Raw genomic sequence first — 27,951 nt, 5'->3', positions numbered from 1 at the left:
AGGGGTAAAGAACCAGAAAAAAAGACAACTTTGCTGACACCTCTACTATCCCAGTTCATCATGCACCTTTATATTTTTTGTGCCAGAGGGCAGCATGCAGACTCCCAGGAAAAAAGGAGCAAGCAGCCAATAACCCTTCCACCATCAAATGCAATTGGGAGAGAAAGGCATGGTCATTACAAAATTTCCCTCCAAACCCACCTAAGGGCAAGTCAGGTGGCTACCTCCTTTCCCAGCAAACATGGAACTGACTTAGCCCACTTCCATTTGATAAATTCCTGGTCATTCCATTCTTGCTTAAATATATTAAGGCTGCCTGTCTCCCCTGCCTCACTGCCTGAAGTCATCACATTGAATAATCCCTCCTCAAGGTCTTCTCACAAAGAGCCTCTCTCAATAAAACCCCAGATCCCTCAGCTTTGGCCTGCCAAGCACCCTCACACCTTCAAGCCTCATGTTATAATTAAGGCTACAATTTAATCATGGGTATTTTTAGTAACAGTCATGGACAGGTCACAAGCAAGAACAAAAAATCATGGCCTGTGACCAGTCCATGACTTATACCATAAATACCCCTTGATTGAAACTGCTGAAAAACACATTAGTTGGCTGGTCCTGTTGTAACCAAGGGCAGCCGCCCTAGGGTTAACATGACCAGCTAACAAACACCCTTTTCCCAGTCAAGACAAGGCCTGGAGAGAAGCTGAGCAAACACCACTCGCCCCCAAACAACCATTGCCTGCCCTCTTCAGACACCCACCCCGGCACTGCCCAGACCTGTAGGCTCTCTGACAGGCTCCCTCCTGCTCTCATGCAATAAGGATCCGACTCACAGGAGTGCTGGTAAGACCTGCTCCCTAACTCCCCCAACCCCTGCTACCAACCCCCACAACCCTACACTCCCCCAAAGCACTCTGGCCATGTCTTTACTGGTAAAGAGGTACATTTTTACATCGAGACAGCTTTTTTGATATCAAATCCCAGTGGAAGCAAGACATGAGTAGCTTTCACCTGGATACAGCGAATGAAGTAAACTTCAGGTGTGTGTAGGGTGGTATTGGGTTTACCTCCGCTATCTACATCAAAATAAAACCACCTGTGACTTGTCTGCATTGCGATTTTACACTGAGAGGCCTAACTCCATCTAAAAAACACACAATTTTTTTTTAAACCAGTGAACAAAGTCACACATTTTTCTGGTGAGTATAAGCCAAAAAAAAAAAAAAAAGTGGAGACACTAAACTGAGGCAGGGAGCTGCAGGTGACAGCGAGATGGCGACAGTTGGAGTAATAAACAGCCGTCACAGCACACTGACTGCCTAGCCATCACCAAGTGTTTTGTAGACATCAAAGCAGAAGTTAGTTTTAAGGAGGAGAATACAGGGGCTTTGCGGTTCTTTAGAGGGAGCAAGTGCAATGGGGATGGGTTACTCCTGAACGTGTGATTTCTCGCCATCCACCATTACAAGCAAAATGTCTGGACGAAGCAAAGGGTGACAACTCTTCCCACTACCCTGCACAGGAACTGAACTCTTTCATGGTTCTGTCTGTAGGACAGTGGGAGAGGGAGAGTCAGAAACAAGCTGGGAATTTTACTGACCACTTCTTGCCCCCTGCCATTCTGCATGGTAGTGCCTCTGAGACTTCACAGGTAGTCTTCCCCATTGCACTCCCAAAACATACCCAGCCATCCTGACCAACTTCAGCACATGCTCCTATAAAGAGTTACCAAATAAGAACATCCTAGCTCCCCTCTTCCTAGGTGGCCCACAAGCAATGCAAGCCTCAGGCTGGCACCAAAGAGCAGAGCATTTCACAATTCCCACAGCTATACACCAACCCCAGGAGATAGAGCACAGACAGCACAGGCTGCCTCAGCCTCTCAGTGCACTCCTCTCCTCATCAGCGACACTCTTTTCACCGCTCTGCCTACAGCCCAAAGTCAGCTCTCAGCCTGCTTAAAGGGATCCCATCAAACTGACTAAGGCCCTACATTTAAGTTTTGTAAAATTAAGGGTTTGCCAATCTTAAGACCAAAGAAAATATTCCTGTGCAATATTGGATTTTTTTTTTTTAAACAAAGGCCAAAGATAAAAGTGTTTTGTATGGATTTAAACAATCCCCTATTGTGTTTGCAACACCAACACTGCAGCCTTGAGCGAGCGTGGGAGATCCATAAAGCAAAAATGACTGATCCAGTTCCATTGTCCAAGCAGAATGAAGTACAAAAACTGAGCAGGCACCAGGAGTGTGGAGGGGTAGGGATGTGTGGGGGGGGGGGGGGGAGAAGAGAAGACCATTTGGTTTCTGTTTTAATCATCTTAGGGCAGTGGTTTTCAACCTGTGGTCCATGAACCCTGGGGGTCCACAGACTATGTCTAAGATTTCCAAAGAGGTCTGCACTTGCATCTGAAATTTTTTAGGGGTCCGCAAATGAAAAAAAGGTTGAAAACCACTGTCTTAGGGGTTACTCGAGACTCAGGGAAGGAAGGACATTAGTGTTTCTTATCTATCCAAGTGCCCTCTGCAGAATTCCATGCATAAGAGCAAAGTAAAGCATGGTGGGAGTTAGACTGGCTCCCCCGGCACCTTGGGTGCACTGCGAGGCCCGAGATGCACAGCGTAAGGAAGCTAAACTGGTCCTGAGCTGATGCTCTGCAGCAGACTCCAGTGTCATCCCTCAGGGCCATCCTATCTTACAGTATATACAGTTCTGGGGCTCACACACTGGGGTTTCAGCAGACTCAAACCAAGGGACACACTGTTTACAAAAAGTTTGTCCAACAGCCCAGCTATCTGATTTGCAGCTCCCTGCCTGGGTTCCAGTGTTTCCCCCCAGCCACACAGGAGCAAGGTGGAGAAATTCCTGGCAGGGGTCCATCTGAAGGGCTGTTTGTACGCTATGACAGCTGCCTAGCATGGATACAATGACACCAGGCTAAAGGACTCAGAAGAGTATAGCTTTGCCCATAACGTTACAGCTGGACAAGGTCGTGTGTAAACAAGGGTAAGGGCTTCCCAATAGGGAAGCTGGAAAGACTAGCTGAAAGCATGCAGGGAAGGCAGCAGAGCCCTAGTCACTCAGCTACAGGCTCATGGGCAGCTGAAAACACAGAGACCCACACAAAAGCCATGGGCCTCCTTGTGACATGGCATGGGGACAGCTCCCAGCAGAACCCTAGTACAAGGGAACTGCTCACTAATGCCAGAGAGAAGGGAGCTTCTGAGAGCCCAGGAGTCATTGTCCCATCCTCACAAACTAGTAGAGGATGAATTCCCGGTGAGATTATCAGCTCTTCAGGGCAGATCTGCGCCAGGGGCTTTTCCTGCAAACAAGAGTCCCTGGCTGCACAGAATGACTTTGTTATTTCCTGAGCCCCATTAGCGTGCTGGGTGCATTGATGGCACACAGGCAACAACAAACCAACAGGCAGGTCGTGCAGCTGGAGACTCGTATCCCCCAGGAGACCCCTCCCTTCCTCTCCGAGGTCAATTCACACTTGTGTGCAGCAGGGTGGCACTGTGACTAAAGTTGCATGCACTGGGGGCCTCTGCTCCAAGACCCTTTGTGTCAACATGCAGGAAACTGGCAGCACAACAGGGCAGCTCTGTTCCATTCCCCAGTGAAACAGTTCAGCAAGGAGTAGGCTGAAGGGCTCAGAGTTCACCCTGGGATCTGGTTATCTCCTCCTGCCCAGGGCCTGTCCTCCCTGCCTTTTAACCAGTATGGTGGGGTGAGGTACCTGCTCAGACTATACTCACTGAGCCAGAGATTCACCCCCTTCTCCAAAGCCCTCACTTCCTCCCCCAACACCACATAAACGGAAGACACAAAACTAAGGGAAAGGAGAAAGGGGAAAAGGTGGGAAAAGCCCTTGTGACCTGATCCGATGCAGCAGAGCCGAGTTCCTGTAGGTGAAGAGCCCGCGGTAGTGGCAGAGGAGGAGCAGAGCCAGCCCTGCACAGATTAAGTCCTAGTTTGGAGAGCGAGGGCTCTGTTTATCCCTCCGCCTCCTCCCCACGCTGAAAACAGTGACAGCGCTTGTTAAAATAACTGACTGTACTTCCTCTTCGAGCAGCCCTGAAGGCAGGCTCTCCCGGGGGGAGGAGTGCAGGGGGAAGAGACTCTCGCTGCCTCTCAACTCTCAGACACCCCAGCGCACACACCTGAGTGCAATGAGACTTTATTGGTCTGACAAACTCAAGTGTAAGAACGAGCTCTCAGCTGCTCTGTGTCCGAGATGGGGACAATCTGCCTGGGACAGAACTTCATCCTATGTTCAAGGTACCCCCACCCCATTCATGACCACTGTCATTAGTGTCTATTCACGACACAATGGCAGGCTGCCGTGTATTCCAAACCTCTCCCCCAAACACTCACGGACACAGCAAAAGGTTGCAGGCAGCCCAATACCAGCTCAAATAACTGTCCTCATTTCCCCAGTCACCCCTCGGCTCTCCCTCCCATGTGTCCCTGCCATTCAGCCAGGGCAAGGACATGCCCGGAGCCAGTCACTCCAGCAAACGTCACCCTTCCAACTCATTTCCTTCCCTTTGTTAACAGCTTCTCTAGATAAATAGATTTAGTGACAGTGGCTCCCACTTACAGGGACACTCCATTCTTCGGGAGGGATGCAACCCGGGCACACAGTGACGTATTGCCTTCTCTGTGTGCAATGACATTGCTGTTGCATTCAGATGTGATTTTATGGAGTAACCCCAATCCAACCCCCTGCCTGCTCCAGGCACCACCCTGGGCTGGAGGCTGGCCGAGAGCAGGGAACTCCCTGTTGGACAGTCCCTGCCTGGCCTCCTTGCAGTGACACAGTGAGGGGCACACACCCTGTACGTTCCTTTCACAAACAACCCACTTCTGCAACTGCATTTGTACATGTAACAAGTTTCTTCTTGAGCCCAGGCAGTGAGACAGAGAGGTGGCTGGGGTGGTGGGGGTTTCCTGCTCACTTAGCAATTAAAAAAAAAGAAAAAAGAAAAAAAAGTAAATTTAGTACTCCTGAAGGGTGCCGAATTGACAGCCCTGGAGACTGAGGTCTCTGTTTTTCCACAGGTCAAGTACAAAATCCCTCTTCCCCACCTGAGACCCCCCCCTTTGGGGCAAGAGGTCTCCATAGCTCATTCAGTTCTTGGCCTCTCTGCTGGGTCTACCAACAAGGAGGGAGACTAGCATCCAAGCTAGGGGTGGTACATGTGCTGTGGATACCAGCCCACCAGAATCTGTATTGAGGACCATCAAATCATTTCACATAGCAGCTAAAGAACAAGTATCAGATGGGAAGAGCCTCTGGTCACTACTGACGTATGCTAGACTGGAACCAGTGACCTAGAGGTGAAAGGCTGCATGTATCCTATTCACCAGGCCCCCTTAGCCTGCCAGTCCCCTTGATCAGGTCCAGATAGGAACCATTGACCTAGAGGATTACAGCCCTACAGCAGAGTTCACTTGGGCCTGTCAGTCCCTCAGGATTCTCTCTTGCGACCTGTAGAAGTGTTATTGTGCTTTGCCCAAGTGTTGAATATGTCCACCCATGACACCCAGAAAGTAGTCTGGGGGTGAGACTGTAGAGAATGCAGGGGCTGGAGGGTGTTATCTGTTGCTGACATTTTGAACACATCCCCTCCCAAGTTTTTTCAGGCTGCCCTCTTCCGACAGGGCCCCCTCCCAATTCTTATCTGCCCAGATGGCAGGGCTGTGACTGACACACGAGGAACAGATCCGCGGGATATGAAGGGGCCATTGCTGCAGTCATTTTGCAGAGCAGAGCGGCACTGAAGACTCACTCTTCCCACGATACTCATAAGAAATGAGTCAATGGTTATTGTTATTTAAGACAAAACCACTGGTAATTAGAGCCTCTAGAAATGCACACAGTTGTACTGAGTCACTGCATGACTTTACTGCTGGACCTCGTCTTTTCTCCTCGTCTCCTTTGACGGTTTGTTCCCCTCACCTCACCACGTCACCTCTAAAATTAGACTGGGAGCGCTCTTTGCATTTGTTTGAACAGCACCCAGCACACTTTGGGGGCTGGCGAGAGACTATAGTAAATTCATAATAACCAAATGTCAAGGTTCTTTCTGCCAGAGCAGCACAGTCAAACACAGGGTTGCTGCTGATGGGTATCTAGAAAGCAGCGCACAGGAAACCATTAACCAGAGGAGAGCCAAGGCCCAAAAGGCTGAGCAGCAGCTACCATTACATGCAGCTATATATCCTGACAAGATCTTTGTCGCTGCAGAGGGAACACACAGTCTTAGCAAAGCAGCAGTAGGAGATGCCAGTAGGACGAGACATTAGCAATTCTTGAACCTTGCAGTACAGAGCTGCTGTTTTTGCAGCAAATGCAGTTGGTTTCGGCCCTGTTTTTGTTTTGCTGGCCGGGAAGGAAACCAGAGTCCTGCAGACGCTCAAGGGGAGGCAGCAGTAAACATTAACTTGCTGAAGCCCATGCTCAGCTCCCTCTTCAGTAAAGCCCAGCTCGCACACAGGGGAGGAATCTGTCCTCCTCCTACTCCCTGCATAAACACAATCACTTATATCTCCCCTTCTGATACCAAAAGGCATCTGCAGAGAGCTCCTGCAGGGAAGGGCCTAGCAGAGAGCAGACACTGTGCCTCTCCAGCCCCTAAGTACCCCTTTTCCTGACAGCTCACAGCCCCCACTCCATTCCAGGCTCTGGGCCATTTCCCAAGTACTTGTCCCTTCTAGCTATGAACAACAAGAGCCATTAGCTCTGCATGATGTTCCAAAGGAGCCTAAAGGGCCTGCCAAGGGGTGCCTGATCTCAGGACTTGGAGGGAGTGGGGATTTCTTGGGCATCCAGGTGTCCCCCCATGCTCCCAGAGTGGTTGGGGTGCTAGCTGTAACAAGCATGGGTGTGATGCTGAAAGGTGGAGGGCAGAGATTGTAACTGGGCTGCCCAGAAAGTGGTTCCTGAGCCCATCATCATCATCCAGATTCACATAGCGGGACCGGGGGATTATTTTTCCAATTTATTTTTTTTTAAGACATAAAAATTGATATGCAATTGGCCTCCATTGCTTTCAAGTGTCAGTGAGATGCCAGGTCAGGGTGGTTGGGAGCGGCAGCACAGATCTTTCTAGGTCCCCATCGTAGGCAGTAACATTCACCCTGCAGAGATCACCCAGAGGCACTTGTGTCCTACTGACACACTTTGCATCTCTGAGCCCAGCGGTTCGGACAGCCCTAGGAGAGAACAGAAGCTCCATCAATTCCTGTTTCTCAACTATATCACAAGCAGACTTCCTGTTTTGGCCCTGCAGGAGGTGGACATGCAAGTGAAAATACCACCCCCACAAGAGCAGGTGCTCAGCTCCATGTGGATTCTGGTCACCTCCTAGAAAGCCCTTCATAATCCTGAGTTAACAAGCAATGCTCCATTTCCAAGGTGCTAGGAAAAGGCAAAGCGGCCAAAGGCCCCTCCATGGACCCATCTAGTCCTCCGAAGTCCTGTCTGTCAGAAGACTGTTTAGAGGCCAGTGTGGAATAAATTGAGGGTCTCATCCAGTTCCCAGTGTGTGGATGACAATCACAGCACAGAGCCTGGGAATTGAGTGGGCTATAGAGGCTGAACTCTCCTCTCTTCCCAAATAGGCTGGTGTCCCCTCCAGTGCGGTTCAAAAGGAAAGAGAGAACTCTTGCACTGAATCAACAATACAAATCTCTTTCTGAAGCCCACATACGTGAGAGACTAACCCCCATGTGCAGTTTGGACGGGGAAACTAAAGGCCTCTGTCGCCTTCTACTGCTGTCACCAGTTTCAGTCTGATGCATTCAAGCAGAAACCACAGCTCTCAGCAATGATCCTCCAAAGGGCTGTTCCCCCTGAGCCACCACCACACAGCCCTGAGTCGAGTTTTCCAAGCAACTGAGCTTGGGCTCCATTCTGGGAAATGCACCTGTAACCACAGAGCAAGCAGCAGTTCCTGCAGGTGCCCAGTCATGTAGCAGAGTCTGTAATGAAGAGGAGAGAGAGGACTTGGAGGGCTAGAAATCAATGGCACTTCTGAAAAATCAGGCCCAAAGTGATTTGCCCAGAGTCATACAGGAAGTCCATGGCAGAGCCAGGAAATGAAAACCAGACTTCCGGGGCCCAGGCAAGTGCTTTAACCACAAGCCCAAGCATGGCATGCTCTGGCCCATGTCCATCCTAGCTAATATAACTGTGGATCTTACTATTCACATAAGCGTCTAATCCTATTTTTAACCTTTGGTGTCACTTATAACTTTGTGGCAGTGAGTTCCACAGGTTAATCATGCATTATGTAAATAGGAATTCCTTTTAGCAGTTTAAAATTTGCTACCTTTCACAAAATGTCCACTGGATTTTGTATTATGAGAAAGGGTAAGTAAGAGCAATTTCCCTTCTCCAGACCATTCATTTTTCTGTGTACCTCTCTCATGTCCCCTCTTATTTTCCCTCTCTCTAAACTTATCATTCTCAGTCTCTCTTCATGTGAAAGTCTCTCCAGGCCACTAATTTTTTCATGGATGGTCTGTCTGGCCTGTTTCTTTTTCTGTGCTGTCCTTTTGGAGACAAGGAGACCAAAACTCCAGAATTCCAGGCCAGGAGGTAACATTCACTTGTAGAATGCCATAATATTCTCTTCTGTCCTTTATATAGCTGGGCACTCTGATACGAGCTAGCAGTCCAGGGCTTCCTTGTCTGGCCCCATCCCCTGCCATGCTGCATCATGCAAAAAGACACTTGGGAACTGGCCAGGTTTCTGCATATTGCTTGTTGACACTGCCTTCGCCCCACAATAAGATGACTGCTAGTACCCTCAACCCCAGACTGCTGCCTTTGCTCACTTGCTTCCAGCACTGCTGGAGAAAGCACTCTGGGAGCCCCAGTATAGGACAGCAATCCAAACACCAGGTCAGTGTCTCACAACGGCTGGGTGGATGTTTCAGGAATGGGCACTAAAGGGTTAACATACACACTAATGGGACCCAAGAACTGCTGTCAGCACAGAAGCCAGTTAGCTGGCTAATGGCTTCCTTTGGCTATATATTTGCCCCTGAGGGGGCAGGCCTGAGTGACAGGGGAACCGAGGCCAGAGTTAATGGATAAATGCTATTGATCTCACTCATTCCACTCCATACCAGAACTAAATAACCCATGTGTGCAGATTCTGCTGAGCTTCCTCTCAGAGGAGTGATTTTTAAAAGCTAAATAATCTGCCTCTCTGACTGGGCTAAGGTGTATGTGTGTCAGAACAGTCTCCAAATGTTAGGTGGGGTAAATTTCAAAGGAGGGAGATGACTTAGTTAGAAGAAACTTGGGGCAGAACTTGGAGCATGCGATGAAGTGACAATGGGTTGGTTTGGAAGGCTTAAGATTTTTGTTGGTAAATGTTTATGTCACTGTATACAAACAAACATTTCCATTGATAATAATCAAAATGCAGAGAGGCAAAGTAAGAAAAATGCTGCGTAAGAACTTAGAGTTTGATTTAAGGTGAAAATCTGGACACATGCTATGGACAGTTTGTGTTTGAATGGTAATACAGCTTTAACTTTCTGAATCTCAGCATCTACCATCATTACATAATTGCTGGCTGACATCCCCCACCCATTGTCTGACCCTTCATAATTTCCTACAACTGCAAAAATTTAAATAAATAAAAATTGGGGGAAAAGGCTTAAAAATAAACATCAGTGTCATCCATCAAATGATTAAAAAAAAATCAAAATCAAATTTGCCAAGCCTGCTAACAGGACAACAAGCTGAGCTCTGGAAAAATGCCCCAGCAGCAAGATGGACGAGGCTGGGGAATTATCTCCTGGTGGCAGTCCCATCAATGGGGATGGTATAGCATAGCTGGACAAAGAACCAGAAAACTGCGGTTGCAGTAACTCTGCACTGAGCCCTGGAGAGCTTTCCTCCATCTCAAACTCCTCTAAGTGTACAGCACAGAATAACGCCCACGCCCCCTGGCGTTTAACCTGAAGCAAAGGAGGACTTGTGGCACCTCAGAGATTAACAAATTTATTTGAGCATAAGCTTTCGTGAGCTACAGCTCACTTCATCAGTTGCGTTCAGTGGAAAATGCAATGGGGAGATTTTATATACACAGAGAACATGAAACAATGGGTGTTACCATACAGACTGTAACGAGAGTGATCACTTAAGATGAGTTAGTACCAGCAGGAGAGCCGGGGGGGGGAGGGGGGAGAACCTTTTGCAGTTGACAAGTGTGTGGTTGCTGGTGAGTATTAGCTTCAGGTTGGGAGGCTGTCTGTAAGCAAGGATTGGCCTGTCTCCCAAGATCAGTGAAAGTGATGGGTTGTCCTTCAGGATAGGTTGAAGATCCTTGATGATGCATTGGAGAGGTCTTAGTTGGGGGCTGAAGGTGACGGCTAGTGGCGCTCTGTTATTTTCTTTGTTGGGCCTGTCCTGTAGTAGGTGACTTCTGGCTCTTAAATCTGTTTCTTCACTTCAGCAGGTGGGTACTGTACTTGTAAGAACACTTGATAGAGATCTTCATTCTACAAGCCATTACCCTCTGATCCCACTGACGGTTACCAAAAGAAACTACACCATCTGCTAAAGAAACTCCCTTAAAAAGCACAAGAACAAATCCGCACAGACACAACCCTTGAACCCCGAGCAAGGGTATTCTATCTGCTACGCAAGATCCATAAACCTGGGAATCCTGGATGCCCCATCATCTCAGGCATTGGCACCCTGACAGCAGGATTGTCTGGCTACGTAGACTCCCACCTCAGGCCCTATGCTACCAGCACTCCTAGCTATCTTCGAGACACCACGGATCTCCTGAGGAAACTACAATCCATCGGTGATCCTCCTGAAAACACCATCCTCGCCACTATGGATGTAGAAGCCCTCTACACCAACATTCCACACAAAGATGGACTACAAGCCGTCAGGAACAGTATCCCTGACAATGTCACGGCAAACCTTGTGGCTGAACTTTGTCCTCACCCGTAATTATTTCACATTTGGAGACAATGTATACCTTCAAATCGGCGGCACAGCTATGGGTACCCGCATGGCCCCACAGTATGCCAACATTTTTATAGCTGACTTAGAACAATGCTTCCTCGGCTCTCATCCCCTAATGCCCCTAACTCTACTTGCGCTACACTGATGACATCTTCATCATCTGGACCCATGGAAAAGAAGCCCTTGAGGAATTCCACCATGATTTCAACAATTTCCATCCCATCATCAACCTCAGCCTGGACCAGTCCACAAAAGAGATCCACTTCCTGGACACTACAGTGCTAATAAGCGATGGTCACAAACACCACCCTATACCGGAAACCTACTGACCGCTATACTTACCTACATGCCTCCAGCTTTCATCCAGACAAGACCACACCGCACGATCCATTGTCTACAGCCAAGCTCTACAATAAAACCACATTTGCACCAATCCCTCGACAAACACCTACAAGGTCTCTATCAAGTGTTCTTACAACTACAATACCCACCTGCTGAAGAGAAGAAACAGATTGTCAGAGCCAGGAGAGTACCCAGAAGACACCTACTACAGGACAGGCCTAACAAAGAAAATAACAGAACGCCACTAGCTGTTGCCTTCAGCCCCCAACTAAAACCTCTCCAACGCATCATCAAGGATCTACAACCTATCCTGAAGGATGACCCATCGCTCTCACAGATCTTGGGAGACAGGCCAGTCCTTGCTTACAGACAGCCCCCCAACCTGAAGCTAATACTCACCAGCAACCACACACCAAAAAACACTAACCCATGAACCTATCCTTGCAACAAAGCCCGCTGCCAATTGTGTCCACATATCTATTCAGGGGACATCATCCTAGGGCCTAATCACATCAGCCACACTATCAGAGGCTCGTTCACCTGCACATCTACCAATATGATATATGCCATCATGTGCCAGCAATGCCCCTCTGCCGCGTACATTGGCCAAACTGGACAGTCTCTATGTAAAAGAATAAATGGACACAAATCGGACGTCAAGAATTAGAACATTCAAAAACCAGTCAGAAAACACTTCAATCTCTCTGGTCACTCGATTACAGACCTAAAAGTGGCAATTCTTCAACAAAAAAACTTCAAAAACAGACTCCAACAAGAGACTGCTGAATTGGAATTAATTTGCAAACTGGACATCGTTACATTAGGCTTGAATAAAGACTGGGAGTGGATGTGTCATTACACAAAGTAAAACTTTTTCCCCTTGTTTATTTTTCTCCCCCTACTGTTCCTCACACGTTCTTGTCAACTGCTGGAAATGGCCCACCTTGATTATCACTACAAAAGGTGTTTTCTTTCTCTCTCCCCTCTGCTGGTAATAGCTCACCTTCCCTGATCATTCTCGTTATAGTCTGTATGGTAACACCCATTGTTTCATGTTCTCTGTGTATATAAAATCTCCCCACTGCATTTTCCACTGTATGCATCCGAAGAAGTGAGCTGTAGCTCACGAAAGCTTATGCTCAAATAAATGTGTTAGTCTCTAAGGTGCCACAAGTACTCCTTTTCTTTTTGCGGATACAGACTAACACGGCTGCTACTCTGAAACCTGAAGCACTTCACTTCCTGCCAAACCTCTTCATTCTGCCTCACACAGATTTGGGGCTCGCTCCCTTTGTCTCCCATGGTGCTACACAAAGATGCAGCGTCTCAGCCACACTGCCTCCACCCAAAAGACTTCCAAGAAGCCCCAGACTGAGCAGCGAACTGCTTACATCTCTGCCTGGTTAAGCCTTTGGTATCTAACAAAGGAGGGACACTGGACTGGGGATCACAAAGGGACTTGGCCTGGAAGGCACTGCTCACCACGAACCTGCCACCCACCACGCAAGGCACTGAGGGAAACATGGAAACACGGGGGTCATTGTGCAGATGTTGGATCATATTAATGAAGTTCTGTATTAAAATCACGAATGAGTTTGATTCCCCCTAGTTTAAATTCCAGGGTATTACTAATTAAGAGGTCTCTTGGTTTTCGGTACAGTTTCTCTCCCTCGCTGTGTGAAACTTGCAAGCTGCTAATTGTGTTACTACATTCTAAGACAGAGTCTGTTCTCAAATCAATTCTTTGTAACAACTACTCACACACAGAGAGACTCAAAACAATACTCTAACAACAGAAACAGCACCCAGAGACTCCCCACCCTTTTGCTGTATTCATCTCGCTTTGTTAACAATTGTGATTAAAATAGAGATAGAGGATGGATGCTTGGTGTGGATAATAACTGAATGATCAGGGAGGTGCCAGCCTAAGGGTATGTCTACACTACAAAATTAGGTCGAATTTATAGAAGTCGGTTTTTTAGAAATCATTTTTATATATCTGAGTGTGTGTCCCCCCACAGAAAATGCTCTAAGTGCATTAAGTGCATTAACTCGGCGGAGTGCTTCCACAGTACCGAGGCAAGCATCGACTTCTGGAGTGTTGCACTGTGGATAGCTATCCCACAGTTCCCGCAGTCTCCGGAAATGAGATTCAAAAGTTCGCAGTTCTTTTCCTGTCTACCTGGCCAGTGCATCGGAGTTGAGAGTGCTGTCCAGAACGGTCACAATGGAACACTCTGGGATAGCTCCCGGAGGCCAATACCGTCGAATTGTGTCCACAGTACCCCAAATTCGACCCGGCAAGGCCGATTTAAGCACTAATCCACTTGTCAGGGGTGGAGTAAGGAAATCGATTTTAAGAGCCCTTTAAGTCGAATCAAAGGGCTTCATTGTGTGGACTGGTGCAGGTTTACATCGATTTAACGCTGCTAAATTCGACCTAAAGTCCTAGTGTAGACCAGGGGTAAGAATCCAATGTCCATTGGCTGAAGAAGGCGTCAAGTGGAAATAACCAGAGGACCCCCCAGAGGGCAGACTGGAATCCACCCAACAGCCTCAAGGATGGGAGAACCAAAGAACAAGATAACATCTAGCAGCACGGAGCCGTCAGGAATGTGCCATCTGCTGATTGATTCAGCAACAGCATGATGAAGCAATTCCCATAGAATGGCATAGGAAGAAATTTTTATGCTTTTTATGTAGCCTGCTGTAAAATTAGGCAAATATCTAGATGAGTTGATATACCTATCCCCTGGAAGATCTCTGAGTACCCGGGGTTGAGAACGACTGATTTAGATCATCTACCAGTCTTAGGTCTTTACAGAGCTCCAGTTGTCAAGGTTCTTGGCACTACAGTGTCATAAATCCAGGACTGTTGGGGAGCCACCAGCTGCTCCACTGTCCCCCACCTCTGCAGCCAGCAGAAATGCTCATGGACGGTGACATCGGAAGGTCACAAGCTTCTCGGTAGCAGAATAACCAGGGCAAGGCTGCCACGTTAGCAGATTAAAGTCCAGCTCAGAGCGCTGCCCTCTGGGACAAGGTTAGTGACACACAAGATGGGCAGGCAGCCTGGCCCTCAGCAGCCTGGTTTCATGCAGACACAAGAGGGTAACGTAAGGTGAGACGCGAGTGGGAGGGAGGAGAGCTCTTGAACAGTGATGTTGCTGCAGCTGCTGAAACTACACAGCTTGGGGAAGCTAATAAAAATGCCACATACTTATACACTGCTGGCCTGTGCTTTATCCTCCTGGATCCCCAACGGCTGGGCTGGCTGCCCTGGAGGGAAGGGAGGACGCCTTTGTGGGGCAGGTGGAGTCTAGGGACACAAAGAGAGTGGTCAGCAAGCTCCACATACCCCCACCTGCCAGTACCATGACACGCACAGCCTCCCCTCCCACCACGAAGCAACCTTGCCCTGTCACCCCCATCCTCAACACCCAGCACTCTGAAGCCCCCACCTTGGTTGCACTTCCCCCAGTGTATGCACCACCATTCCTGGGAAGTTATTCTTTTGGGGGGGGGGGGGGGGAGAGAACGAAGTTCTGTGGCTTATGTTACACAGGTCAGATTAGATGACCACAATGGTCCCTTCTGACCTTGGAATCTATGAGTCACTCCAGCAGCATGTCACTGGATCCCATACCTGTATAGAATCATAGAATATCAGGGTTGGAAGGGGCCTCAGGAGGTCATCTAGCCCAACCCCCTGCTCAAAGCAGGACCAATCCCCAATTGGTACCTTGAGTGTAACACCACATTACTAAATTCACTTTAAATACAATAAAAGGCCACACCATGGTGGGACGGGAAAGACCTCCGTTTCCATTTTACAGCCAGCAAAGACCAAACACAGCACTCAGGCCACTACTGCCATCAGCTGGGACTATCCTGGTAAGTGGGCAGCAGAGCCGCTTTGTGCCCATAGCCAATCAGCCACCAAGCCCAAAACACATGAGGCAAAGTCTGAAAATTTGCACTACTGACCCTCTGCATGGGATCCCTCAGCCTCTGGCCAGGAGGACTGGATGCCCTTCAGGTCACATCTCTAATTCCTGCACCCCTAGAAACACTGTGGGGATCTCAGGACTGCGGGGGGGGATGGGGGAGGGAGGGGGGGGGAGAATTAGACCGTATCTCTTTTATATCCTCTTCCACTGATTCACAGGATCTGTATGACAGAGTAGCAGCTGTGTTAGTCTGTAGTCGCAAAAAGAAAAGGAGTACGTGTCTCTAAGGTGCCACAAGTACTCCTTTTCTTTTTACAGGATCCGTAGGCTCAACTCAGACAACAGAATAGATGCAGCAAATGACTTTCACCACCAGGTGGCAGCACTGCACTACAAGCAGCAAGAGTGCACAGGCCTGTGTCAATGTGCTTTAAACAGCTGCCTGTGTGTGACCCAGATACTTTTTAGCAAGGCTGAGGGAGGAGAGACAGGTGATTGATCTAACAGCAGGAACGGTGCTCACCTCCCCCACCCTCCTGCCCACGGCACCACAGTGGTTCCTGTCCCTTGGCAGCCCTCAATCCAGCACCTTGGCTGCCAGTCACAGCTATTTATTTGAATTTCAAATAAATGACAGAGGCACCTGACAAACTTTGCGTGAACCAGCATGAAGCCTTGTTTAGTCAGGGCAGCTGGGAAAACAGAAGCCAAGATATTTGCACCCTGAATTCCACCATGGCTCAACCACGGACACCAGCCTTACGGAAAAGCAGTCGCACTTCCGACCAAGCCAAGGGGCAGTGGGAATGGCTTACTGGGCTTTCGGTCAGCAGTTCAAATCCAAACCAAATGAGTGGCCTGTGTGTGAAGTGAGTTAGTCACCACAGAAACTACAGATGGAAAAGGGCCCATTTAGCCTGCTGCCTGCTCTCCACAGTATTCAAATTACAGTCAAAGTTTTCAGGCAGGTGACGGCCTGATGTCAGACATGTACAATTGGGTCCTTGCTGGAAGCCTCAGACAGGAGGTGTGACATCCCGCTGTCACCCTTTACTTCCCAGAGGGGGCGTGCAGGGCAGTGATGAGATGCACACACAGCACCCAAGTCACCGATGAATAACACTGTCTATAAAAAGCCCCTACCTGGGCCAACAGTACCCATTACAAGCTCCAGCTGAATGACATATCCTTGAAATAAGGTGTATAAGGCAGCCCCAGCAAAGCCTGAGAGGGCCGCAGGACCGCAATGCTGCCAACCTTAAAATGTGAAACTTGAATTGCCCTGCTGCTCCTCCCCATGTACCACACAGGCCAGCCCAGTGATACATCCCAGCCTCTCTCTCTCTTGGGCAGCCCACCAGCCCTCACCATAGGACACCACCAGCTCCTAGAGCCAGGGAGCCTCTGTGTGCCTCTCCCACTGATCTGATAACCACATGATCACCTATCTGATGGCAGTGTGCCCCTGATAACCATGCCCCCTATTGAAGGGAGAGAGGGACGCTCATGGGGAAGATCGCAAGAAAGGAGCCCTTGTCACATGCACCTGGAAAACATGGGACAGCAAGGCAAGGTGGGTGTGTTTGCTGGGGAAGGGGGATTACTCCAGTTACAAGAAGTACTATACCTAGATAGGTGGAAAGGCAGATGGATTTAAAGTGGAATTAGCTGGGTCTGGAAGAGCAATGACACCTGCAGGCCTATGTCCGCCAGCATCCAGCACAAGTGCGCAACAGCAAGAAACCAGCTCAACAAGTGTGTCCAAGCCCCTGGCCTAGGCCCTGCTGTCCCCTACACTGGGTGGATCTACCGCTCCACAGAGGAAAGGCAGGATGCTGGATCTCATCTCCTCCCCGATTAGCATCCCTCTTAGCCAGCTCCTACTGTGTTAACCCCCCTGCAAGCCCCAGTAAGACAGATCCCACTTCAACGCTCAGAGAAAGTCACTGAGGGACCCCATACTAGTGGAGCAGCCCCTTAATCCTGCCATCTGCTAGCCCTTGAGAGGGGCAAAATCCATGGAGAACCTCCCATATTTTAACACAGTCAGCTGGCTGCCAAGTGCCTGCAGCAATGCTCCTGGGTGTGATGTGCTGTTTAATGGTGACCCCGGGTTTTGCAGTAAGAGGCTTACAGCGGAATCAGGGCAACTGAAGGCACTGACTATACGATAAGATACAAATAATCCGATTGAGAGAACTTTCACACAGAGCAGCCAGCACGTGGCCCAGCACATTCCCCTTCCCCTGAGGGCTACATGGGGAAGTTGGGTCCCAATCAGCATCTGCATGGACCCCCGCTCCTTGAGCGCTTCAGGGCTGATGTCTGTTGAGGCTTGAAATTCCTCACCCCACCAATGGAGCCAGACAACCTCCCCTAGGGGGAGAGGAGAATTCAGCTACAGGCTCCCAACCTAGACTTCAGGAGAGGGAGGGGGAAGAGGGATATATGACCTAGGGGGAAGGGAAAGGGAGACTCCAAGAGCTGGAGCATCTACTCTACTGGATACACGCAGTGGAGCTGCACCTGGGCCATCTGTCACACTGGAGTTCAAGCAGCGGGTGAACAACAGGCTGTTTGTGGCACCAGCACTTCCCGTAGAGACAAGCTGCACCACAGTAGGGGAAACCCCCTTTGCAGTGAGGTGCTTTGTTAGCTTCCTGGGACAGAAGCCTATGGACTCATGTGACTTCCAGCACAGACTTGGTTTCCAAGCCCAGGACTGCCCCCAAGTAGCTGTCCTGGGAAGAGATGAACCTTGCATCCTGTGCTCCCTTGAAATGGACCTGGGGTGAAGCCTCAGCTGGAGTGCGAGGAAAAACTAACCTGGACCAGATTTCTGTGCCCCAAGAGAATGGCACCAGGGCAGCATTTATTGGAACACACCCAAACGTGGGGTTGCGACCACCTTCGCATTGTGACTCAAGTCTGCCATTAGCTGCTGCTCCATGCATAGTTTAAGCAGAGTCGTTTAACACCTCAGCAGTGACCGTTACTGACAGCAGGGAATGTTCTGCAGGGCACACAGAAGATCGTTTCAGTAGCCTTTGTAAGCATAGTGCAGCAGGCACATGCATGCGCACGTGCCTGCACGAGCAGTTGGTGGGGATTAATCCGTGGTGTCTGACTATATTCAAACAAAACCGTGCTCCAGTACTATAAGCACCATAGTCAGGTCTCACCTCCCAAACAGGAGAGCACACAACCTTCCACAAAGGTGGATGATGCTCAATGTACCAGACCAACATCCAAATCATAGGGATGGACAAATAACTAAAGTTGCCTGCAAGGATCTCTCATCCCAGCAGATCCCTCATTGCGGGGAGAGGTGCAAACTTATTGCACACTCTCATCAGATGCAGAACTTCTGATCATAAACCAGAGGTGGAAACTGAGTCACAAAGCACATTCCAAACCTAGCAAGGAGCAACTGCAAAAAGCATAACAGGGAGAGACTGGCCAGGGTCTGCACATGAAGGAGCCAGAAAGTCCCCAGATGATCAGGGACAAAAGACAATCAAAAAGCAACAAGGAGGAGCTGGGCATGGACGAGGGAGAGTTGTATAGATGGCACCGAGCTACCTACCACTGGGCAGTAACCCCCAACATAGGGTGAAGCCCTGCCCTAGGCGGATTATGACACAGACCTGACAGCTCCACCTCCGTTACACACTGGTTGTGTTTGTATAGCTTGTCAAGCCAATGACATATAAACTGAATGCAGGCATTTCATATCAGCGTCTCGCTGAATATACCCAATAAAGGGAGGAGAGGGAGAAAAATGCCTCTGCTTCCCATTCCCTTCTCCCACCGGACACTGGCTTTCAGCTCCCGAGTGAGGCAGTGGCCACCTACACAGCATGACCAGGCAGAATTTAATTTTTTATTAGCTGAATTTTGGCCTAGAGAAAGATGCCTGACTCAGAGCCCAGGAGACAGAGGCCTCTATTTCTCCCCAGACTGGGGACAGCACAGGAAGCAGACTTCACACACACCCAACTTTCTCCTTAGCCAGATCCAAACTCCACAGAAAGTCTCAGCATTCTACAGCTACTTCCGATCCATGCTGGAAAGTGTGAAATTGCTGCAGCTATCCATGTTGCTTGCTTTGATGTTGAACTCAGTATAATTTACGCTGTCCCCACACTTTCAGTAGACCATAGACTCATCTTGCTGTAGAGTTACAGTCCTACCACAGAGTCGCTGGCCCCTGTAAAGGAAGCATGTCCAGCCCTCCTGTGCCAAAATGGTTGCTCCCAGTTTGGCCAATTAAGAGGGTGGGGCAGCACCTGGGGGCTAAAAAAGGTCAGAAGTGACACCCCCGTGAACAGAGCAGTGGGGAGGAGACTGGAGGAGGTCTCTAGGGAAAGATTTGCAGGTGCTTCCTGCAAAGAGGAAGGAATTATCAGGAATTAAAGCAGAGGGACTAACTGGCTGATCTTATAGACCCAAAGCCAGTGCTGGGAGGCTGAAAAGGGCTGGGGGGGGGGGAGCAAGCCAGGGAGAGGCTAACCAGCTGTTCTTCCTGAGCCAGAGAGCCAAGGCCAGAGAAGGCTGGAAAGAGATGAAGGTTGGGATCAGCAGTGGGAGATACCTGCTGGCTCTTGGAGCCAGACAGCTGGACCCAGAGGACTCAGGAAAGATGCTCCAAGGGTTCCTTCTGAAAATAGGAGTGCACTCCACTGGGAATGGCATCCTCATACAAAGACAGGAGAGGACTGACAGAGTCTGTGCGTGGTTGAAGGTACTAGTCCCTCGTTGCTCTACCTACCACACACAAGATGACCTGAGTTTTAATGACTGCTTGTACTGGGGCAGCGCCTCTCCACCCCCACCATCCAGGGACCCTTAATCACTCCATCAATTCCTGTTCCTAGCACTTCTTCCCCCTCTCTCTGCCCGAGCTCCTGCCCTCCTTGCCAGGGAGGGACCCCTGTCCCTGCTGCCAGGGCCTATCCCTGCCCTGACGCCCAGCATTTCTGCCCCAATAGGGCCCATACCCACATTTCCAATGCCCAGCAACCCTCCTGACATGGCCCGTACCAACACAAGTGAAGTTCTATGGCCTGTGTTACACAGGAGGTCAGACCAGTTGATCACAATGGTCCCTTCTGGCCTTGGACTCTATGAATCTAAGTGCCTCTAGCCGCACCCCATGCCCACAACACCAATATCCAACAAGTTTCCAATGCCCCTGGAATGAGAAACAGGCCCAGGCAGAAATGTTCCCCTCTGCACTCGAATGAAGGGCCCACTCCCGCAGGACAAAGGGTTAGTTGCCCTCCCCTGGATCTCGTCCCCTTGACTGGATTACAGAGTTTCCTGGAAGGCACATTCTGGCCCCTAATCAGATTAGGAGACCTGCCACCTTCTCCGCAGCAGTGAGCATGGAGACACAGGCAGCCCACTGCTCTGGCCTCTGCAGGGCAGCACACGCAGGAGCTGTAGCTTGTCACCTCCCCCACAAAAACAGAAGTGTCAGCAGGAGAGGATTCAGAGCAGCGGCTGTGTCAGTCTGTATCCGCCAAAAGAAAAGGAGGACTCGTGGCACCTTAGAGACTAACCAATTTATTTGAGCATAAGCTTTCGTGAGCTACAGCTCACTTCATCAGATGCATACTGTGGAAAATACAGTGGGGAGATTTATATACATAGAGAACATGAAACAATGGGTGTTACCGTACAGACTGAAACGAGAGTGATCACTTAAGATGAGCTAGTACAGGCAGGAGAGCGGGGGTGGGGGAGGAGGAACCTTTTGCAGTTGACAAGAACGTCTGAGGAAGGGGGGGGGGAAATAAACATGGGGAAATAGTTTTACTTTGTGTAATGACCCATCCACTCCAGTCTTTATTCAAGACTAAGTTAATTGTATCCAGTTTGCAAATTAACTCCAATTCAGCAGTCTTTCCTTGGAGTCTGTTTCTGAAGTCTTTTTGTTGAAGAATTGCCACTTTTAGGTCTGTAATTGAGTGACCAGAGAGACTGGAGTGTTCTCTGACTGGTTTTTGAATGTTCTAATTCTTGACGTCCAATTTGTGTCCATTTATTCTTTTACGTAGAGACTGTCCAGTTTGGCCGATGTACATGGCAGAGGGGCATTGCTGGCACATGATGGCCTATATCACATTGGTAGATGTGCAGGTGAACGAGCCTCTGATAGTGTGGCTGATGTGATCAGGCCCTGTGATGATGTCCCCTGAATAGATATGTGGACACAGTTGGCAATGGGCTTTGTTGCAAGGATAGGTTCCTGGGTTAGTGGTTCTGTTATGTGGTGTGTGGTTGCTGGTGAGTATTTGCTTCAGGTTGGGGGGCTGTCTGTAAGCAAGGACTGGCCTGTCTCCCAAGATTTGTGAGAGTGATGGGTCATCCTTCAGGATAGGTTGTAGATCCTTGATGATGCGTTGGAGAGGTTTTAGTTGGGGGCTGAAGGTGACAGCTAGTGGCGTTCTGTTATTTTCTTTGTTAGGCCTGTCTTGTAGTAGGTGACTTCTGGCTACTCTCCTGGCTCTGTCAATCTGTTTCTTCACTTCAGCAGGTGGGTACTGTAGTTGTAAGAATGCTTGATAGAGACCTTGTAGGTGTTTGTCTCTGTCTGAGGGGTTGGCGCAAATGTGGTTGTATCGTAGAGCTTGGCTGGAGACAATGGATCATGTGGTGTGATCTGAGTGAAAGCTGGAGACATGTAGGTAGGAATAGCGGTCAGTAGGTTTCCAGTATAGGGTGGAGTTTATGTGACCATCGCTTATTAGCGCCATAGTGTCCAGGAAGTGGATCTCTTTTGTGGACTGGTCCAGGCTGAGGTTGATGGTGGGATGGAAATTGTTGAAATCATGGTGGAATTCCTCAAGGGCTTCTTTTCCATGGGTCCAGATGATGAAGATGTCATCAATGTAGTGCAAGTAGAGTAGGGACATTAGGGGACGAGAGCTGAGGAAGCGTTATTCTAAGTCAGCTATAAAAACGTTGGCATACTGTGGGGACATGCGGGTACCCATAGCAGTGCCGCTGATTTGAAGAAGCAGCTGCCCAAAACTCCTGCAGATACAGCTCAGCTCAGGAGCCCAGGCACTGGCTCCTGCACAGGCAAGCAAACAGCAAAGCCCTTCTTCCCGCCGATGCTCATTAACTGTGAAGTGAAAGGAACGGGAAGAACTGGAGGTTGAAGGTTTCACCATGGGTGGCTTCCTGGACCCCAGCTAGTGTGCGTGGGGGGGTGGGTGGGCAGGGGGGGTATCTTTTCCCACCCTCTGCTCAAGAGCCACATCCAGGTACAGCTGTGTCTGAAGTGATATATACATGATATATGGAGATATATACAAGGCCCCATGTACTACACCGCAGCAAACTGGGCCCATATTCTGTGGCAAGGCCCCCTGGTTTGTGACAAGAGCAACAGACTGAAAATTAAGTAGCAGATTTAGAAGAGTTCACATACAGAAAGGTAGTCAATTAAAGAGGACAGTGAACAATACAGCTAGTGCAATGGAAACTGGGGGAGGAGGAGACAGCCCAGCAGAGTACAGGCTACAGAGACTCCTCTCACCCACCTCCACACATACATGAAACAAAGACACCAAGTTCCCAAATTGAGTAACACCTCAGAGAGGTGTAGGCGGGAGCTTGCTTTGGTTTCATGTTTGCCTGTATACTGCCCCACCCCACAGACCTTCCCTAGCATAACTGCTCCTCTCATCCCGTTCCCAGGGTCACAGTGTGATAGCACAGAGACAAGGGAAGGAGGTCAGCCAGACTCATACGACAAGCTAGCTGGCAGCTCCATCTACAACCCTGGACTGGGGCCTGTACTGCCATCACTGCTGATCATGAACATCCCCATGGTTTATAACTCTCAGTGTTTGGTTTGATCACTCTATTTACCTCCTCTCATGAAGAGCCCATTACACCCCATGGATGCGGCCCTATTTCAACTGCTCACCTATAGGGAAAGGAAGGTTAGGAAAGGTTTAATCCCCATCACATGCAAACCCGCCCTACCCCCACCCTATGGGAGGGACTTCATTCTGATGGCTCACTTACAACGTGGGGAGTGGGGTAGCCAGAAAGGTGGTGGGGATTAAATTCCTTATCACCTGATCAGCTCCACTCTCTTCATCAGCCCAATTAAAAGAACTGCCCATCTGGGGCCCAGATGCATGCACCGTGCGCTTGTCTGTATCAATTCCAGAGCCAATTACTCCACCGTCCCTTTAAGACAATTACAAGATACAGAAATCAGCCTGTTCTCAGAATGCATGGCATGAACCGAACTTGCTGCAGTTGTGGCTTTCAGAGAAAGCTAGTGCCACTGCCGCTTCCGCCTACCAGGCCCAATCTCAGCTCTCCAGGGAGCACTTTATTAGAGGTGGCACCAAGTTCACAGGCATCACGTGCCACTGATGCCCGCTCTGGATCCCAGAGAAAAGAGTGGGAAGCAGGGGGAATGCCCTCACCGTTTGGATTTGTTGCCCCTCCAGTGACACTGTATTTTTATTAGAGCAGAGCGTGGTTGTAAGCAGCTTGGGCTACGCTGCAATCCACCCGCAGGATTCCATTGCAGTGAGGTAGTGGTGATACATCAGGTGTCAGCTATTTGGGTGGGCGGGTATCTGGGGCATACATGGCTGGTGAAGGCACATGCCAGGCAAAGGGCAGAGGAGCTGGCAATGGCTCAATCCCTCCTATACAGTATTGCCTGTAGATCCATGTACTCACTGCTTACCTGATTAAATGCAAGAAGGCTGTTGCCATGTCACCTGAGGCTACAAAGATCACCAGCTCAAGCTATAGTAAGCAATGTCAGGTCTGGGCAGTGCTAGGATGGGAGACTTTCAAGGAGCAGTCAGGTGCTTCAGAGCATGGTGTGGATGACTCAGCTGGGGGCGCCCTCCTATCTAAGTGAGGATTGACCCAAATGCTAGGGGTCATTGTGATTCTGGAGGGGACATCTTTCAGACAGGACATAAACCCAAATTCCTGATCACTTGTGGTCACAAAAGGTCCCTGTGGATTTAACCCCCATGTGCTGGCCACATTCCAGCCTAAAGGAGGTGTACGCTTCTCAGTCAATCACGGTTAGAAGGAAGCGCATACCAGGGATAAAGACTGTCCAGTACTATCATCCCCAAAACACTGCCCCAAATACACCAAATGCCAGCCCCACCTCACTTCCAATCAAGTGGGACTCAAACCCATTTGCCACTCTGAAATTCAGATGGGAGCCGCTTGCATAGCAACTGAAGCAGCTCACAGCTGATGTCCTACACGGTACCCACACCCCATTCCAAGGATCACTGTACAAGGACTTTCCCTTTCTGCAAGGCCCATAAAGAATTCTAGCTACCCTATATTTTTCTGCAGTGCCCATGACTGAGGTTCTTAAGTGATGTATCCCCATCCAGAGGGGAACAACCTAGCACGGTGCTTCTGCTGAAAGAAGAGGTACAAGAAAGGATACAGCCACCAGACTGCTGGACTAGATATTCCAGCAATGCTGGACAGTACAATGTGAGGAGTATGCAGGACGTCCCTTCCCACACACACATACCCTACCTCTTTCTATACTGTCCTGTGTAACACTCCCACCCTGCTCATCATCCAGGGGTCCACACAGACAAAAACCTCACAGTTCTCTCCCTACAGATAATGTTGCACTTAAAACTGCAGTATATATACCCCCACAAGGGGGTACGTGTCCTTAAGAAGGAGAGGAGAGACTCTATCTAATCTTGGGAGAAGGACAGAGATGGCATCATGCACTGTGCCAGCCTCTGCTGCCAAATCTGAAACCGGAGCAGAAGGAAGCCAGCCCTGTGATGGAGTCACCTTGGCAACACATCAGGCCTGCTCATATCAATATAAGGGCTGGCATGAGAGAGAGAAAGTAAAGAGGGGGACTCCTGACTGGAGCGTGTGCATCACAGAATGGGTGTACACCTCTTTGCCCCTCGCTCACATGGGCATGGAACCTCAGCATGAGGCACTGCCAGGAGGATGGGAATCAAACAGTCTCCAGAACACTGAACAATGAGCTAGTGCCCCAGAGCATTAAGGCTGGGGAGGAATGGGGCAAACACTGGAAGTCTGACAAATTCAGGTGAGTGATGGGGGAGGAAGCAGCACATGGGGCCTGTAGACAAGGAAAATGGGGTAAAAGCAAGCAAGCACCCCGGAGCCTCACAGCCCAGGGGACATCACAATCGTTGCCTGAAGCGCCTGGTAGGCTTGCAGGCTTAATGCTCTGCAGGGGGCAGATGGCACTCATCTCCCAGGGGCTGCAGGATTGTTCTGTCACAGCCAGAGAGGAAAGGAGATGTTACTCAGTCAGCTCTGAGAGTGCAGAACCAGAGATGCCAGAGTCCCATATCTACAGCAAAGAGGGCTGTGTGGGAGGATGATTCCCAGTTTTCCTTTACTCAATTTACATTCAGTGAGTCAAAGGAAACAGTGCTCAGTGAGATTCCAAACACATCACCGACCCCATCACCCTTGTGTCCAGCTCACCCCAGGCCACTTCACAGCGTAACCAGGCTCTTAACCTGTAAGGTTCTGCACCTGCCTCAACACTTCTGACATTACCAGGAAAAATAACCCTCACATACTCCCCTCACACAGTCAGCAGTTTCAGTTGTGGAGATGTCTCAGGACTGAAACAGTGGGGTGTGGGCAGGTGGTATGTCAGGATCAAGGGGCATTGTCAGAGCTGTATATGGGCTGCCCAGGACTGAAATAGCAGAGGCCAGGAACAAGGTGCATTTGATTCACATTGATTCACCACATATTACCTTGAATTATTTTGCAATGTGTGAACAGACTGGCAACCGCTTAGTAACACCCACCATACAGAGCACAGTGCAGCCTCCACACTGACCAGCATGATTACACACTGACTCAACCAGCTGTCACCACAACATCTGGTCCAGTCCTTTGCCACTGCATATTGTTCACTGCCTAATCAGACACTAGGCCGTTCTCTTGTGGGCAGGAGCCTCTAATTACATCTCTAGGACTGAAATTATGACCATCAGCCACCCACACAGAGCATCCCAGTCAGCCCAGTGAGGGTACATCTATGAAACACAGAATCCGTGGGTCCAAGGACAGCAGCCTGACCCTGCTTGCCAGGTGCACAGACCTACACAGCCCCTTCCCACACTCCCCAGCAAAGCAAGTGGTACTGACGCTACTTGCACAAAGAGGAAGCAGAGAGGCACATATCAGCTGGATTGAAGTAGTGGATTTCTGAAGAGCAGCTCCACAGCCGAAGGATGGAATGTGGCCCAGTGAGATGAAGCAGAAAGGAGTACAAGATACAGAGGAAGACATGGTGCCGGCTCCTATGGCTACAGCTATATTGCAAAACAAAACAAGATCAAACCTAACAACTCACCGCAGCGAATCTCAGAGCCCGGGTCAACTGACTCAGGTTCACACTAAAGGGCTCAAAATAGCAGTATAGTATCTATACCAGTGGTTCTCAAACATTTTTTTTTCCACGGACCACTTGAAAATTGCTGAGGGTCTCGTCGGACCACTTAATCTTTCCAAATATTGTTTGTACCATTAGCTAACTATTGTGAAGTGCTTTGGATAAAAGCGCTAGGTGAATAAACCTGAATAATAATTAATGGCTTTTTGTTCTACAAATAAAAGCACACAACTCATATTTTAATATCAGTAGTCTTACCTTTCTAACAAAATGGATGTGCCCTCTCTCCCCCACCGCGGCAGCCCTCGAGCTGGGTCTGGGAAGGAGGGGTTCTCTCCCTCTCTCCCCCAACGTGGCAGCCCTCGAGCTGGGGCTGGGAAGGGGGGGGGGTCTCTCCGTGGCAACCACAGCCCTAGAGCTGGGGAAAGTCGCCTCTTTCTCTGGCCGCCGCAGCCCTGCATGTCCTATATTTCCCCCACCCCCTCTTCTCACCCCACTGCCCCCTCCCACCTACCCCCCCATGCCCCACAAGGCCACCACCTCACCTTACATGTGCGTCTTCTCCAGGGTCCAGGTACCTAGTCGGTGCCACGCCTGCATGGCTCCACTAATAAGGTGGGTGGCCCTTCATTCTCTCACGTGTGGCTGGCCAGACATGCACCTTAGAGGGAACTATCTGCGGACCACCCGAATGGAGCTCGCGAACCACAGTTTGAGAACCTCTGATCTATACTGTACTACGGGTATCTATACTGCCATTTTGAGCCTTGTAGCACAAGGCTAAGTCAGCTGACCCAGGCTCTGAGACTCGCTGCTGTGGATTTCCCTCCCCGCAGGGTGCAGACATACCCTGAGAGACCCAACCCTTCCTGGTCTGGAGATACCCCTGCCCCACAAGCACTAAGTAAAGTCACAAACACTGGAGCAACAGGGAACCTGAAGAAACAGCTCCTTCTGGTCACCAGTCCCCATACTTCAATCCAGCTGATATGTGCCTCTCTGTTCATCTGAGATGCATATTGTCCCTAATACCAACTCCTGGGTTGCAACTCTCAACACACCTCTTTGATAGCCAAGCACTGTCTCCACTCCAGCTGTGCTCTTATCTCTAATTGAATAAGAGACTAGAAATAATGAAAATTTGTGTGTGGGGGGGAGGGAGGGGTGTTTTTGTTTTTTTTAAAACAGTGAAGGTAATTAACCATTGGAACAATTTACC

General features: G+C 49.5%; 1 protein-coding gene and 1 long non-coding RNA gene across 12 annotated transcripts in view; both read right to left on the bottom strand.

Annotated features, from left to right (window-relative positions):
• Window positions 1–27,951, bottom strand: part of DGKZ (diacylglycerol kinase zeta) — a 107,635-nt gene that overhangs the window by 51,427 nt on the left and 28,257 nt on the right. For 2 of the 11 annotated variants that reach the window (XM_048853203.2, XM_048853204.2), the window contains exon 2: window positions 14,572–14,670. The exons of 5 other annotated variants lie outside the window; for them this stretch is intronic. In XM_048853203.2, coding sequence (XP_048709160.1) covers window positions 14,572–14,670 — 99 coding nt within the window. Of the gene's footprint in view, window positions 1–3,882; window positions 4,028–14,571; window positions 14,671–27,951 lie in introns of those variants that run through there. 4 more of the 11 variants (XM_075129552.1, XM_075129553.1, XM_075129551.1 and 1 more) reach the window with 3 other exon arrangements.
• Window positions 6,999–14,563, bottom strand: LOC142072532 (uncharacterized). Its single transcript, XR_012668942.1, has 2 exons — window positions 14,157–14,563; window positions 6,999–7,225 (listed from the first exon to the last, which is right to left on the bottom strand). It is a non-coding gene; the product is annotated as an uncharacterized LOC142072532 (long non-coding RNA).

The sequence above is a fragment of the Caretta caretta genome, chromosome 6, assembly GCF_965140235.1.
Source record: "Caretta caretta isolate rCarCar2 chromosome 6, rCarCar1.hap1, whole genome shotgun sequence".
NCBI lineage: Eukaryota > Metazoa > Chordata > Testudines > Cheloniidae > Caretta > Caretta caretta.
This window is presented reverse-complemented; position numbering and strand designations above follow the sequence as displayed.